Source organism: Miniopterus natalensis, chromosome 2 (assembly GCF_054644295.1).
Source record: "Miniopterus natalensis isolate mMinNat1 chromosome 2, mMinNat1.hap1, whole genome shotgun sequence".
NCBI classification, from domain to species: Eukaryota; Metazoa; Chordata; class Mammalia; order Chiroptera; family Miniopteridae; genus Miniopterus; species Miniopterus natalensis.
Window position 1 is genome coordinate 113918532 of NC_142082.1, and position 16536 is coordinate 113935067.

Here is a 16536-nt window from a genome sequence, read left to right on the forward strand (position 1 = left end):
TCACTATTTGTTCGGAATTTACAAGTAGTAGGCCCACTTTTATTTTTAATATAATTTTGTTTTTACCTTTATTTGAAGAAATGAAATGAAAAATAATTATCTTACAACTAAATATTTTCTTTAGGCTAGGAATATTTATGATTTTCATTTTGGAAAGTAAAACCAATGTTTCAATTAAATACTTACAGTAAGTACCCAATAAATATATGAAAGTAAATGAATGAATGAGAGCAGATGTTAGTGATATCCACCCAAACATAATTTGAAGAATGTTTTATGTTAATATGCCACATATTTTTATAAAATTCTATGGGAAGTCTAAATAAACTGCCATGTGGCTCAACAAAGGGTAATTTTACATTTTATTTTATTATAGTATCCATTGAAATCATTAGGATTATGGAGAAATAATATTATTTGCTTATATGTCATTTACATTTGTATATATAACTCATGAATCTTTAGGTAATCAGTTGGCATATGAAAATAGAAGAACTCCGTCTTCAAGAGCTTAAACTAAATCGAGAATTAGTCAAGGATAAAGAAGAAATAAAATATTTGAATAATATAATTTCTGAATATGAGCATACAATCAGCAATCTGGAGGAAGAAATTGTACAGCAGAACAAGGTTTCATTTTATATTTATTTTGATGTTTTGTTGCTAAGATTTTAAACTTAAGAACATTGTATGAGTGACTACATCACTCTCCTAACTTGAATTTAGCTTCCATTATTGTGGTATAAAATACTCCATTTTTTATTTTCTAAACCATTATAAAAATGCATATTTACTTATTTATGTTGAAATAGTCTTAAACTTAAAAAGGAACAATACATAGGCACATTTATCTCTCCTTTTCATTGGTAAATATATAAGCTCCATGACGAAAAGGACTTGGTTTTGTTCCCTGTTATGCTTGCATTGCCTAGAATAGTGCTTGGCATATAATACATCATTAAGTATGTTTTGGATGGATGGATGTATGGATGGATGGATGGGACTCCATATCTGCCTATCTCTGTGATCTTAGGCAAGTTACATTACCTCTTTGAGTTTGCTTCCTTTTGCCATAAAATAATAATAGTGATCTCAAATGGTTATTGTGAGAATTAAATAAGAAAGTGTATGTAAAATTCCTGATATTTGCTTGGTGAGTGTCTCTAAGTGTGTCTGACACAAACCATCTTTTTTCAGTTTCATGAAGAAAGGGAAATGGCCTGGGATCAAAGAGAAGTTGAGCTAGAACGTCAACTAGACATTTTTGACCATCAGCAAAATGAAATACTAAATGCAGCACAAAAGGTATGATTAATCCTATTTGCTACTCTGTAGCATGGCCAATTGAAATGTTTTCTAAAGTCAGGTGGAATTTTAGTTTATGTTATCTTTTTATATTTTAAATAGAAGGGGACTTTACCATGTCTTATCATATAGTTGTAAAAATTAATATTATTTCCCTCAATGCTACAACTGGTTTTTTTTAATGCTATTTTTAATAGTTTGAAGAAGTTACAGGATCAATTCCAGACCCAAGTTTGCCCCTTCCAAATCAACTTGAGATTGCTCTAAGAAAAATTAAGGAGAATGTTCGAATAATTCTAGAAACACGGGCAACTTGCAAATCACTAGAAGAGGTAATTAGAAAAATTTGCATTTTGAGTATGTGGAATTTTCTAAATATGTAATATTTTTTAATGAGGACGATGTGTAGAATGATGAATCTGTTGCTCATTCCATTCTCCTTTTCTATTCTCCCATAATGCTTCTAATAACCAATAAAGAATAACAGATATGGATAATTTGAATTCATTATTCATTTAATCATTACTTGTTACTTTTGGGCACACTGATCAGTAGTAGTGAAACAAAAAGGACATTTGATTGTGGTTTGTAGTTTTATGAGCAGTGTATTACCTTCTTTTCAACCTCCTTTATTTATTTTTTTATTTGAAGTACATGTTGTATACTCTGAATCAATTTCAATTAATTCCTTTTGTGGGTGATTAAAAGGTTTGAAGGAGAGCTAGAAATCACTTCTTTCTTTAATCTAGGCCTTAAGAGGATCAAATTTTTTTTTATTAAATTATGTAGAAAATAATATAAAATGAATATGATTTTCATTTTAGTTTACATCTAAACGTATAATTTTAAGTACATTTTAAAATAATTTTAAAAAAAATAATAATTTGCTAGTAAAATTGTACATTTTTAGTCAATTGAGGAAACTTAGATTTTCTTTAGTAATTGTAAGATTTGTCATTTATGTTAATTGCCACAGAGTTACTTCATTTAAAATATTTGTCTTAATCCTGTTGAAGAATCAACACTTATTTCCTGTTTTGTTTTCATAAACTGCAGATTTTATAATAGCAATTTATTATAAAATTGACTTGAGCCAATAAAGTTCCAAGTTTTATACGCAGCTGATTTACTCTTCTAGTTCTCTGGTAGTCAATGGACTGAAATAAGAGGAACAGTTTATTACATTTTCTTTCTAAATTTGCACCACCACACATTTCTAGTTCTAAAACTACAAGATCTAAATAAAGTACCTTAAGTTTCATTTTCTTCATAACAAAGTTTCTAACACATGGGATAGTCTTACAAATAAAATATGCATACAGATAACTTAGCTGTCACATAGAAATATAATCAGTTTAACCATATTTAATATCTTTGGCTATTATAAATATGTTGTGAAAAATAAAAGGAAACCTCATTTTGAATTTATGACTAATCTAAAATTCATATGAAACATTTTTAAAAGAAAAATGTACTTTAATAATTCGTTATGATTTGATCATTGCAGAAGCTAAAAGAAAAAGAATCTGCTTTACGGTTAGCAGAGCAAAATATTCTTTCAAGAGACAAAGTAATCAATGAACTGAGGCTTCGTTTACCTGCCACTGCAGAACGAGAAAAGCTCATAGCTGAACTAGGCAGAAAAGAGGTAGAACCACAGTCATATCACACACTGAAAATTGCTCACCAGACCATTGCAAACATGCAAGCAAGGTTAAATCAAAAGGAAGAAGTATTAAAGAAGTATCAGCGTCTTCTGGAAAAAGCCAGAGAGGTATTTTATTATTTTATGCTATTTTATTATCATCTTTTTTAGTTAAATGCAAGGATTATTCTGCCCTGAAGCAGTAGTTCATTTCTTGCTTTTCAAATGATTCTATTTAGGAATTATTACTTTCACATGATTGGACTACAGATCTGTCAGTAAAACTGGCAGTTTATGTATGTGTATCTTTCTCTTAGGGATTGACTAAATAAGGATAGCTGTCATGGAGAAGCCATGATATTGAAAAATGCCAGTTGAGTTTATAGGTAAAGACTGAGTCAATAAATTAGGAATCTGTCACACTATTAATAACTGAAATCAGATTTGCTAGAACCTTGGTGGTGGTGAACAGGAGAATCTGCATTTAAAAAATTTTCTAGAAACAAGTTAAAAGATGTTGGATACATATTATTCTAATATTAAGATTAAATTATGATCTAAGGCTTGACATGTACTAGCAGAAATCCGTACTGGTGTAAATATATGCATGCAGGCATTGTTCCTTCCCTATCTCATAGGGATTTCGGAAGATTAAAGATAACAAATATTTAAGATCTTAATGTGAATTTATTTAAATCATAATTTAAGAAATAATTTTGATTTTCTGTAAAACAGGAGCAAAGAGAAATTGTTAAGAAACACGAAGAAGACCTTCATGTTCTTCATCATAAGTTAGAACTACAGGCTGATAGTTCACTCAATAAATTCAAACAAACAGCCTGGGTAAGATTCTAAGAGCTTTGTTCTATTCTTTACAGATATTTGAGACCATGTGATTGAAAATTTAGCTCTCTTTTTTTTGGGGGGTGGGGGAAGTAGAAGCTACCCTACCCTATTTTTTGTTGCCAAAATAATCTAAAAACACAGCTCTGATCATTCTTCTCCCTAACTGCGGCTTATAAAATTATGTTTATATTCTTTAGCCATGTACTCAAAGCCTTCCATGATCTGGCCTCAGTCTTTTTTTTTAAATTCTCACTCTAAGTTTACCTAAATCTGATTGCCCTCTGTATGTGTGAAATGATCCATCTTTCATCTACTAACATGCAAACCCTACCATCCTTGAGCCTTAACTTGTTAATTCAATCCACGTTTCTTCTGTTTTTTGCTTTTTTTGGTGGTGAGCGTATTACAGATGTCTTGATACTTGACTACATGTACAGACTTTTCTCTAGATACTGGGAATACAAAGAATCTGGTTTCTATTAACTGTTTTCTTTAAGCTTTCATTGCCTATTAAATTTTAGATTATATACTTTTGGTTATTTGAGGAACACATTAAAATTATGGATTAAGCATAGCATTGAGTCGTACATGTTTATAGCTAATTTATTCATATTTTATAGGATTTACTAAAACAGTCTCCTACTCCAGTTCCTACCAACAAGCATTTTATTCGTCTGGCTGAGATGGAACAGACTGTAGCAGAACAAGATGACTCTCTCTCCTCACTTTTGATAAAACTAAAAAAAGTATCTCAAGAATTAGAGAGACAAAAAGAAATCACTGAATTAAAAATCAAAGATTTTGAAAATACCAAGTTACGGTAAGCCTTAGAAATATAACAATGAGCAAATAGTAATAATGATGTAATGAAGATAAACCTGTTTTTTGTGTTGTGCATTGTTGTAAAAACTTTATGTATATTATTTTGTTTTATCCTCAGGACTACTTATGACATAGATTATAGGCTCTCTATTTTTCACATAGGAAACTAGGCACAGGAAGGCTCAGTTACATGCCTGGGAGGAAGTGGGAAAGTCACAATTTGAATCTAGTCAGTCTAGATTCAAGCACCAACCCAGAATCTTGTTTTTAACCTTTAAGCTTCTGTTTTGTTATCTGTAATGTGGAAATGACAATACTTACCCTGAAGAACAAAATAGGTCCAGAGACATAGAAGCATGGAACAGACTGATGAATCTCAGTGGGAAGGCAGGGGTGGAGGAGTGGGTGGGAAGAGATCAATCAAAGAACTTCTGTGCATCTATGCATAACCCATGGACACAGACAATAAATAGTGTGGTGAAGGCCTTGGGGGAGTGGATGTGGGGTGGAGGGATCAATGGGGAAAAATAAAGGGGATATCTGTAATACTTTCACAAAAAAGATAAATTAAAAACAAAACAAAAACTTACCCTGGCTCTTTCAGGGTGGTTATTTGAAGACCAGATGCTCTTGTATATGAAAGTAATTTGAAAATTGTAAAGTAACAAATAAAAAAACCCTTTTGTTCATACACCTATAACAGTTTCTGGCACACAACAAAGATTCAGTAAATATTTGTTGCATGAAAAATTAACTATTTTTTTATTATTATAGAGGATTCACAGCATTCATTCTCTGTATTAGAGATTTTAGACATTGCTCAATCCATTTATCAGAATATAGATTTTTAAACCTAAAATATGTTTATAGTTATGTATTTTATAATCATTATAGAACTATCTCTCTGCACCTCGATTTCTGATCTGAAAAAAAGAGAAAGCTGAACTACTGGACTTATAATTGCATTCCAGCTCTGAAACTCATATTAAAACCTTTGCTTCTTGACTCACTTATCCAAGATACCTCTGACAAAATTAACACTACTTTTGCTTTATTAAGAAGCTGCCACTTTAAAGAGATTATTTTTTAAAAAAGAATTAGCAATAGCATATGGTGTCTTTTAAGTCTAATCTCCCCCATTCTATTAAATGTTATACATGAGATGTTATTTTGATAAAGTAAGTCTCTGTCATGTTTTAGAGTATAAAATTGCTTCTGCTTTTGAATCTAATCTCTGGATATAGAAAATAATCATATTTTGAAATTATCTTGTATATGTAATTGGTTTTTGCTACTTGAAATACTTGAGTAGTTGTTTTATACTTTACCATGTCATTTCAGTCTAAAATTATACTTTTATTATCTGTGTGCCAATTTGTATTATTGACGGAGAACATCCAAGCCTATAGGAAAATTTTATGATTTTATTAGAGTTTAATTTGAGCCAAACAGAAATACACCTGGAAGCAAGATCTCTACAGACAAAAAAGTGCTTCCCAGAATGACAGTTTGTAGTTTCTTTTTTGCATTTGGAATTAAGGAAGGAACAGCAAGGAAGATTACATGAAGGTGGGAGAAAGCAAAGCATGGATTGGATTATTGAATAATTAACAAGATTAGACTCCTCTTCCAGGGGTCTAAAAAAGAGGCATTTCAAAGGTGTGTTAACCTAGAAGTACAAAAACAATGGACAGGGCTTGCTTAAGGCAAAGATAAACCTTTTACTGAAGAAGTTAAAGCCTGGGGCATGACTATCCTCCATGACTTGCTCAATTAGGAATTTATAATCAGATCACCCTGAGGTTACTTTCAGTTAGATTTATTACAGTAACTCTTTTTTGTCCATATTTTAATGTATCTTAGAAATTTATAGAAAGTTATAGATCTTTGTGTTTTCTTTAGTAAAACCTTATATTTTCACAATTTTATGATTAAAGTGACAAGTTTTTTGTTGGAATGCAATTATAAGTCAGGTAGTTCAGCTTTCTCTTTTTGTCAGATCAGAAATCAAGGTGCAGAGAGATAGTTCTATAATGATTATAAAATGCATAACTATAAACATTTTAGGTTTAAAAATCTATTTTTGGATATACTGATTAAGCAATGTTTAAAATCTCAGAGTGTTTAACAAACTTGTTCATAGTTTAATAAAATGTTCTCTTTTGTCAGAGTTTAATAATTTGAGTCTCCATATTGCTGACCTTACTAATGCACTGTCTAAATGCAAAGTGAATTGGATATAATTTAGTGTATTGACTTAATGATAAATGAACAATAGGATTAATCACATTAAGTCTGCTGATAGCATTTACTTCCGTATCTATAGATAGAGATAATAGTTATAGATGTAACTCTAGTGACTTTGGAACCATAAACAAATTAATAATACATTGCAATTTCTGTGAAAGTTTACATTTTGTCTTTGCAACATGACAGTATAGGGCAGTGGTTCTCAACTGAGGCAATTATGCTGTCTTCCTTCCTCCGGGGGACACTTGGTAATGTCTGGAGACATTTTCGATAGTCACAACTAGGAGGTACTACTGGCATCTAGTGTGTAGAAGCAAGGGATGCTACTAAACATCTTACACTGCACAGGACAGTTCACTCCTTGCCCCCCAATAAAGAATTATTCAGTCAAATAGTCAATAATGCTGCTATTGAGAAATCCTGGTAAGAGGAAAGTCACATCTTGGACACATAGTGTTTAAAGTGCTATTTGTTCACTGTATTATTTGTCTAGAGCCACAAAATTACTTGATGTAATCATTACCAAAAATAGTAGACAGAAACTAGAAAGAAAAAGTATGTTAAATTTAAGAGTAATTAAGTGGAATAAAGCATTGTATTTATTTGGGATTTGGATCAAGACTTAGGTTGTAAGAATACTTAGGACCAAACATTTGCTCTTTACATAAAATTTGTATCAATCAAGGTGTTAATTATTGCAGCAACCACTCTACTAAATATATATGCTTGCTTATATTAGGCTCCAAGAAAACCATGCACATGAAGTGAAAAAGGTGAAAGCAGAAGTAGAGGATTTAAGGTGCCGTCTGGCCCAGTCACAAAATGAGTCACAGAGTTTAAAATCCGAACTTCAGGCTCAAAAAGAAGCCAATTCCAGAGCTCCAACAACGACAATGAAAAATCTAGTGGAAAGGTTAAAGAGCCAATTAGTCCTTAAAGAGAAACAACAAAAAGTAAGTAACAACAGAAAATTGTCAACATTCAGGAAAAAATGTGGTGATTGCTTTGAGAGTAAACCTGTAAAAGATGATGGAATCCCCCCCCCCAATCTGGAGCGCGCGCATGCATAAGGAAGAATAGGAGTTTCATTTTATGCTGTTAAATAGGGTTTTTAAAGATAATTCTTTTAAATGGCCTTTTGGTGGTGTTTTTAAATATGGATATAAACCAGTTTATCTTTTTATGTTGTCATCGATCTGATTTGAGGGTTTTCTGTAGGAAATAAGAGGAAATCTTACTCCATTATTTCCTTTCCTTTTCTATTGGGATTTTATGCTACTCTGAGGCTATTTTGAACAATTTGAATAATTGAACAATTTTGAAAAATTTGGGGATTAAGAGGGAGATATGACAGTGAATAGGAAAGGATAAAGAAGGTCACAGATACTTTTATGAGAAGTTGGTCAGTGGATTATCTGATTTATTAATTTTTTAAATTTATCAGATTTGATATACTCAATTGTTATAGAAATTTCTGTTGTTTTTCTGCGCTAGCTTATGAAATTTATTGGCAAATTTTAAGCCTTTTTTAATCTTGTAACTTTCCTAATGTACTTAAAGTCAATTAATTTCATATGGATGTTTGTCTTGAGTAATTTGGATAAATACCTAAACTTGGATATTTGAAAACAAAACATACCTGGTTTTTGTAATACATGTTGCCCTATTTAATGCTGGATTCCCAAAATTATTAATGTCAAGATTTGAACTCTCATATTCAATTTGGAAAGAATTGAATTCAGTTACTAAAGGAAATTCATTTGCGTAAGTTGGGTTGTTAGTTTGTGAATTATGTTTGATTAAATATATGGTATTTTAGGAAAATAGTTGAAGTAATAAAGCCTATTTATCTTTAGTATTGCATATTGTTCATATAAAATATCAGATTTTCAAAAAAAGTTATATGCCTGTTGTGATTTTTAGGCACTTAGTCGAGCACTTTTGGAACTAAGGGCAGAAATGACAGCAGCAGCTGAAGAACGTATTATTTCTGCAACTTCTCAGAAAGAGGCAAACCTCAATGTTCAACAGATTGTTGATCGACATACTAAAGAGCTAAAGGTGAACATCAACACATTTATTAATATGAAAAAATTCATGATAATTCCATTGGAAGAGAATCCGCTTTTTTTTTTTTTTTTAATAATAAGTATCTTTATTGTACTTATGCACTGATTGTCATCTTGGAATTAGCAAAGAATAGGCCATTATAAGCTACTCTTCCTAATAGAATTAAATTTAAAAAACATTTACATATAATTTTTATTCCTATATTGATAAGTGAGATAAGTGTGTGTATTTTTGTTTTCTTTCTTTTACCATATCAGCATTTTCTCTCTAGCTTTTGCTAGTTTATAATGAGTAAATTAGCTTTCTTTTTTTATCCGCTGAAATAGTATATGAAAATCATGTAGTTCTTGACATTTAATCTATAGAACTGCCTGGTTCTGAAAACTTTTTTTGAAGTTATTTATTATTTTTTTGGCAATGTATTTTATTATTTTCTTACCTGATCATTAGGTTTGGTCATTTAAACTGTTTTTCCCAAAATATATATTTTTCATAATGATTTTTAAATTTCTTTACAGAAAGATTCATATACTATATTCTGAGTAAAATGAAAAATCTTTTTATATGTTGTTTTTGTTTACAATTTTGACTTGTCTTGGTTTATATGTATATGCACTTCAGTACCATTAAACTGGTATAAGGACTGGATTTCACTCAGATTTTAAAAATCTTCCATTGCACCTATCAAGATTATGAGTATAATTGGCAGTAAAAATCCATTAGGTAATAAATACAGAAGCAGGAATAACCCTCTGTTGATGGTCTTCTTTAATACCTTTCTCTTTGTCTGAAACATCTCCGAATTCTTCACATTCAACTCCTTTTTCTTGAAGCCTTTTCTGACTTCTCTGGGAAATTTATGTTTTTCTCCTAACTGCATTGTAATACTACTAATTTGCTATTATTGTTATTAGCAATACTTTTGGGCTCTGGTAATTTATTCAACAAAACATTTTAAGAACCAGTATTTCTATCACTGTTACTGTATAGGACAGCTAGGAACTCCTTTCTATATATACTTTCTTATGTATACTTACGTCTGTTATTGCCAGTAGTTACCCTTTTCATGTCTTATCTTTACAAAGTAGATTAGAAACTCCTTCAAGTCAGAGATTTTGTTTATACTACTCTTATGTTTCAGTGTTTAAAACATTGCTATGTCCATTGATATATACGTGTTTCTTTAATAAATTAGTTCAGCCACAATGAAACATTTGCTTATTTGATAAAATTTTGGTTCTAGGTGTTTGTTGAAGATGAATTGCTTTAGATTGTTTCTTCATGTTTTGTTTTATATATTTTCTCTCAAAGTATACTTGGTTCATTGGAAATGAAGACGGAAGAATCTATGTAATTTATGGATTTCCCCCCATGTATACTTAAACATATAGAATGCAATTTTCTTCTTAAATATTAATGGTATACTTTCATATTATATTGCTTTTATCATTGATAGTTGGTGAAAATTCATGAAATAATCCTTTCTTTGCCTTATATATTAGTCACAAATAGAAGATTTAAGTGAAAATCTTTTAAAATTGAAAGAAGCTCTTAAAACAAGTAAAAACAGAGAAAATTCACTAACTGATAATTTGAATGACTTAACTAATGAACTACAAAAAAACCAAAAAGTCTATAATAAAGTACTTAGAGAGAAAGATGGACTTGAACAAGAGAATGATGAACTGAAAAGGCAAATAAAAAGACTAACCAGTGGATTACAGGTAATTTTATACTTAAGTGTGATAATATCTTTGATTTATAATATGTAGGTAGCAGTTGATTCCCACTTTTTAATTTTATATATAATATTTCCTAGAATTAGCCTGCATATCACCTTGATTAATATAGCTAATTCTTTCAGTGACCTCCACTGTATTTATAATCTTAGAGTAGTATCTCTTATTAAAATGCAGAAATAGATACCAATAGATATATCATTAGTGCCATTTAGAATGTTTGGTAAACCAGAGTCTCAGAAAATTTATGTAGTTGGAATATTTGATCTGTATTTTGTTTGATACTTTTTTACTTATAAAATGTTAAAATGCATATTATTTTTCAGGGCAAAACTCTGATAGATAATAAACAAAGTTTAATTGAAGAACAGCAAAGGAGAATTAAAAAGCTAGAAAGCCAACTAGAAAGAAAAGTGGATGAGGCAGATATAAAGCCTATGAAAGAAAAGGTATGTGAAGAAACATACTGATATGTCAAAGGTGGTGAAAGACTAAGTTAAATATGTAATTAATGAATAGCTAATATACTATATTAATTTGAGGACCTAATATATACTATAAGTGATACTGAGTAGTGTGGAGAAGTCTAAGCCAAGTGTACTTGAGACTCCTACAATGAAACTCTAACTTGGAGATTACTACATCACGTCCGTGTCATCTTCTGATACTATAATACATCCAAAATCTCTGCACACTTTGCATGTCCAGCTGTATTTATCACTTCTCTCTATGTAATTGTTTATTGGTGATTTGACCTTTGGGGAAAAAAGCTGGGCATTTTTACTCTTCTACCTTGACCCAGACGTGTCCTTTTATCCTTCAGGAGGCAGGACTGTTATTTCAGGGGAAACAGTGTGACTTGGAATATAGTAAATATTTACAGGAATATTACAATCGCCAACCCTCTCATAAATTGATTCTGTAATGTGAGGAAAATTGCCTAAAATTCTCTTACAAGTTAAGTAGCAAACTATTTTATAATAAAAATTACTGATAGGGCCCTGGCAAGGTGGCTCAGTTGGTTGGAGCGTCATCCCATGCACTGAAGGGTTGCAGGTTCGGTTCCCTGTCAGGCACATGCCTAGGTGTCAGGTTCGAACCCTGATAGGGGCATATACGGGAGGCAACCAATTGATATTTCTCGCATTGATCTCTCTCTCTCTTTCTCTCTCTCTCTTGCTCTCTGCCTCCTTCCCCTCTCCAAAATCAGTAAACATGTCCTTGGGTGACAATTTAAAAAAAAAATTACTGATAGAAATAACCCAAAGAAAAACTAAAATTGGCTAAAATACATAAACTGAAGACATATCTTTTTGGTAGCATTGAAAATATCAAAAGTGACCTGGGAAATACTGGTGCTTGGTGTTTGCCCCTGAAGAAAATCACAGTGGAGGAACTATGGTTAGGAAGAATTTACCTACATATCTTATGCCCCCAACTAATATTTATATTTTGGAAGTACGCAGAATTCCTTGTTATATTTTAGTAAAAAAGAAGTTAATGACTATCAAACACTTAGTGAAATTTTTACATTTTTTTTAAAGGATACTTTTTAGCTGAACTAAGTAAAAAAGATAAAAACTTAGCCAGTATGAGAAAAGTTAGTTTTGAGAGGGCAATTTACCTTAGGCACTTGATTTTAAACCAGGTGTTTGACTTAAAGTCATGGTTGTTAATCCTTCCAGCCCCAACATTCTTTTTTATAGTAAACACAGTGTTTCATAATGTCCCCTTTACTATTCCAAGTGAAATTCCTGGTTAATATAAACCAGTACCTACATGCATAATTTCAAATTTATCATTGTAAATCCCCTAAATAAAAGATAAAGGAGAAATATAAAAAAATAATTTGTGAAAATAATATATTTATATATTTTTTCATATTTCAGCATGTAACTATTGAAATTTACATGCTCTGGCATGACTACACTAGAAGACATAATGAAGTAGTCTTGTCCTTGCACCTCTAGTTTGTGTTAATGTGAATTCAGAGCTACAAATGCAGACGGATACAAACTCGTTCTATTAGCAGCTCATATTACAGTGGCTTTTCCATTTATAATTTCATTCCTAAAATGGTAAACAATTGTTGGTACAGTTTGCAGCAAATGATGTGTACAGATTTTCCTTTTATAAGGCTGTTGTATTTCCTAGAAAATTTATTACATAGTTAAGTCATTAAAAATTGCTTGGTAGAATGAAGATAAAAGTTCTTAGCTCAGACAATTGTGAACAGAATTTTTAACTATATGAATGTCCAGTAGGACATCTGAAACTTGTGCAGTTCATGGACTGTTCTGTGCTTTCCTTCGACACTTTAATCTCAGTGATAACAAGCCATGACACCTATCTATTCCTTCCCTGTCCCCTGCCCCCTTTTTAGCACTTATCTCACTAACATAACTGGTTTTTCTTTTCTTGTTTTTTGGGGGTTTTTTGGTCTGTATTTTGCTTCATTTCCCTAACCCATCTGCTCAACCACAGAAACTGGACTCTAATATTCGTGAAGATAGATACTTTGTTTGGTTTATTCATTGCTCCTATTCTTAGGTAGTACCTGGCACTAAATAAATATTTGTTGAATCAGAAAAGTAATGTTCATTGAAGATTTGAAGGGGCCCTGATGCTAGGATATTGCTAGCATATGGGGTGACTGAATTGGGTTGGTCATTTATACATATAACAAGGCTCTTTGTTACAAGCTTACTGTAGTCATGATTGTCTATATTAAAAATCTTCATGTAAAGACTCCATAAGGGTGTTAGCCTTAGTTCATACTGTTCCACAGAATTGTATTTGTCAAGTTATAAAATACAGAATACTTAGACTGAAGGGCAGTTTTGCTAATAGCTTGGCTTACCAAAAATTGTAGAAGTTAGAACCTACTTACTTATTTTCTAGGAAGGATTGTTTTACTGTTGTTCTAGAAAGTTGTAGCTGATAACTCGTAAAATAAATTAAAAACAATATTGGTAATTTTCTTCCTCCTTTATTGTTGTTTACAGAGTGCTAGAGAAGAATTAATTAGGTGGGAAGAAGGTAAAAAATGGCAAAGCAAAATAGAGGGAATTCGAAACAAGTTAAAAGAGAAAGAGGGAGAAATCTATATTCTAACAAAGCAGTTGAATACTATGAAGGATCTTTTTGCCAAGTGAGTTTAATGTAAACCTAATTAATTATGTGTAAAGTCTTTAATTGACCTGGAAGTTATATAGTTTTATTGTACTTGATAATATAAGAAATTCTCTAGTTTTAATTATTATTTATTATCTATTATTTACTTTTTACTTTTTATTTTCTTTCTTTAAAATGTGTTTTAAATATATTTAAACAATTTATAAATGGGATTTCCTATAATTTTAAAATAAGTTACCTCATAGCGAATGTAGGACAATCTGATTTTTGTATATTGGTCTTGTAATGAGTAAGCTGCAGTTTAATACATGGAACAAGCCAAACAGTGAATGGTATATTTTCATGGTTCTTATTTAATCCTGCAGAGTTGATAAAGAGAAACTTACTTTGCAAAGGAAACTAAAAACAACCGGCATAACTGTTAATCAAGTTATGGGAGTGCAAGCTTTGGAGTCAGAAAAAGAGTTGGAAGAATTAAAAAAGAGAAATCTTGACTTAGAAAATGAGATATCATATATGAGGTAAACTATTATGTGGAAATGTATATCCATTATAATGAAGGAGACTGGTTGACCCGTAGAAACTGGTATAATATGCATGTTACATATTTTAAACTTGGGTTCCGTTGACTGGCTTTTCATGTGAGTTGGTGTACTCCTTTTTCTTTGTATGCCACATAATTTTGGATTGTATTCTTGAACTTTTGAATATGATGTTGTGAGACTCTGGATCATTGTTAAATTTTATGGAAAAATGTAGATATTTTTGTCTTAGCAGGCAATTAGTCAGGATAGGGTCAGGCCCCAAGTTCCAACCTGCTTTCTGTGGGCTCTGATTCCAATATCAGTTCCATTTCAGAGCCTTTGCAGTGCTTTCGGGGTCTGTCCTGCCTGTGGAGCTCCCAGTTGGCAGTCTGGTACATGGCCTGTCTTCTCTCTGTTAGTTCAGTTCTCAGAGTCGTTAGTGTTCTGAATAGGATCAGATCCATGCATGTACAGCTCAAGGTGAGCCCAGAAGTTCATAAACATCTTTATAGTTGTTTGAGCTCCTCCCTTTCTGCAATCTCCCCGATACTTTCTTTTTCCCTAGGGCTTCTTTAGGCACTTCGGACCAAAACTGGCACTTTAGTTACCCTGTTATCCTGTGCACTTCAGCAGTTGTGCACATTTGCAGCCAAACAAACAATAGGAGGGAGGAAAGGAGGTGAGGGGAGGTAGGGGGACTTCTTTCGCCCTACTGCCTTACCGATCACAGTTCTCTACTAATCGGAGAAGATAATTTCCCTTTCTGAAAATGTTGCCACCTATGGATTCTTACTGCTGTCTCTGCCACCACTGCCTATGGGATTGCTTGAGGGCTGAGGCATGAAAGAACAGATGGAAAACATAGTGAGGGATTCTTGTACTTTTTGCTCTAGAATTTGAAGACTTCCCTGGTGTTCTCTTCCTCAGTGTTAACACTCACTTTAATGTTTCAAGCAATGTTGTGTTCAAGCCAGCACATACCAGAGGAAAAGAAAATGTAAATTCACCACCTGTTTGCTGCTACTTCAAAGTCTGGCATTTTGTCCCAATCTGTAAACTATTTAACTTTTCAAAGACTTCAAGTAAATGCTCCATGCATTTGGGAGACAAGACTGGATGTGTTTACTCCGCTGTACCTAGAACCAAAACCTTCACGGTCATTTTTTTAGTAGAACCTTTGAGATTTTCTTGTTTTGCTGTCTCTTTCCAAGCTTTATCTTCTGTTATAGTCATGGTAGTGCAAAGAAAAATAAAATCATGTCCTAACAACAGCAGTAAAACTATAATTTTGTTTCACTAATTTCTTCCAAGATGAATGTAGATTAGTTTTATGTAATTTGTTTCTTCCTCTCCTAAGTGTTGACAATCTGGAATCATGTTAAATGATCATTGTCAAAGTCCAGTACCTACTTATAATATTTGGATATGAGGATACTTACCATTCTTCAATTTATTCTACTTTGTTTTTCTTTTTATTAATCTTCAAAAATTACTGTTAGTATTTATTGACATATACTGTTGTGTCAGTATTAATGTAGTGTGAGCTTACGGAGTTGAATTCCTTTATAGGAACACACATGAGCTTCCAACTGACATACCAACTGCTTCCCTTCTAAGTCATTGTTTTCTTAAGGCCTTCAGAGTTTCGCTTGATAGAGAAAGAAAATGTGATTGAAGAATTCTTCTTTCTTTTGACATCTATATAGTCATCATCTGGTCCTAGCGGTGGCTTCTTCCCTCTTTTTTTTTTTTTTTTAAGTTTTTCTTAGTCTATATATTCAGAGCAAAACTAGATCTGTTTATTCTCCTTTTCAGTTTTTACAGGTACCCAAATATTTTAGTTTTGAAATCTAATACTTTTGGGGGTTTAATTGATCTTTTTTCCTTAATAATGTGAATCTGTGTGTGTTGAAGTAAATGGAAAAGACTTTGTAAAAGAGATTAAACTTGTCTTATCTGCCAGCGCATGTGTAAATTTCTGAATTTTATGAATCAAATCTAGATGTTAAAGGGAGGAAGGACATTCCAAAAAAGCAGAATCCCAGCAGAGACATAGAGGCAGGGGTGAATCTTTCATGTTTGGGTAAGAGTGGATTTATTTGCCTTAGTAAAGGAAGACTCCTGGACAATTAGGTTGAATAGGTGTGGCTGTGCCAGATTATGGAGGGCCTGGTAGGCCACACAGAGGAGTGTAGACTTG

The 16536-nt window shown here is 32.0% G+C and overlaps 1 protein-coding gene across 2 annotated transcripts in view; it reads left to right on the top strand.

Moving 5' to 3' along the window:
- The window catches only part of CEP290 (centrosomal protein 290), an 85435-nt gene that overhangs the window by 49934 nt on the left and 18965 nt on the right, over positions 1-16536 (top strand). For both annotated transcript variants that reach the window (XM_087814506.1, XM_087814505.1), the window contains 12 exons: positions 466-630; positions 1198-1305; positions 1503-1637; positions 2813-3079; positions 3686-3793; positions 4417-4616; positions 7608-7821; positions 8792-8929; positions 10441-10662; positions 11004-11126; positions 13683-13828; positions 14178-14333. In XM_087814506.1, the coding sequence (XP_087670632.1) occupies positions 466-630; positions 1198-1305; positions 1503-1637; positions 2813-3079; positions 3686-3793; positions 4417-4616; positions 7608-7821; positions 8792-8929; positions 10441-10662; positions 11004-11126; positions 13683-13828; positions 14178-14333 (1982 nt within the window). The remainder of the gene's footprint in view (positions 1-465; positions 631-1197; positions 1306-1502; positions 1638-2812; positions 3080-3685; positions 3794-4416; positions 4617-7607; positions 7822-8791; positions 8930-10440; positions 10663-11003; positions 11127-13682; positions 13829-14177; positions 14334-16536) is intronic.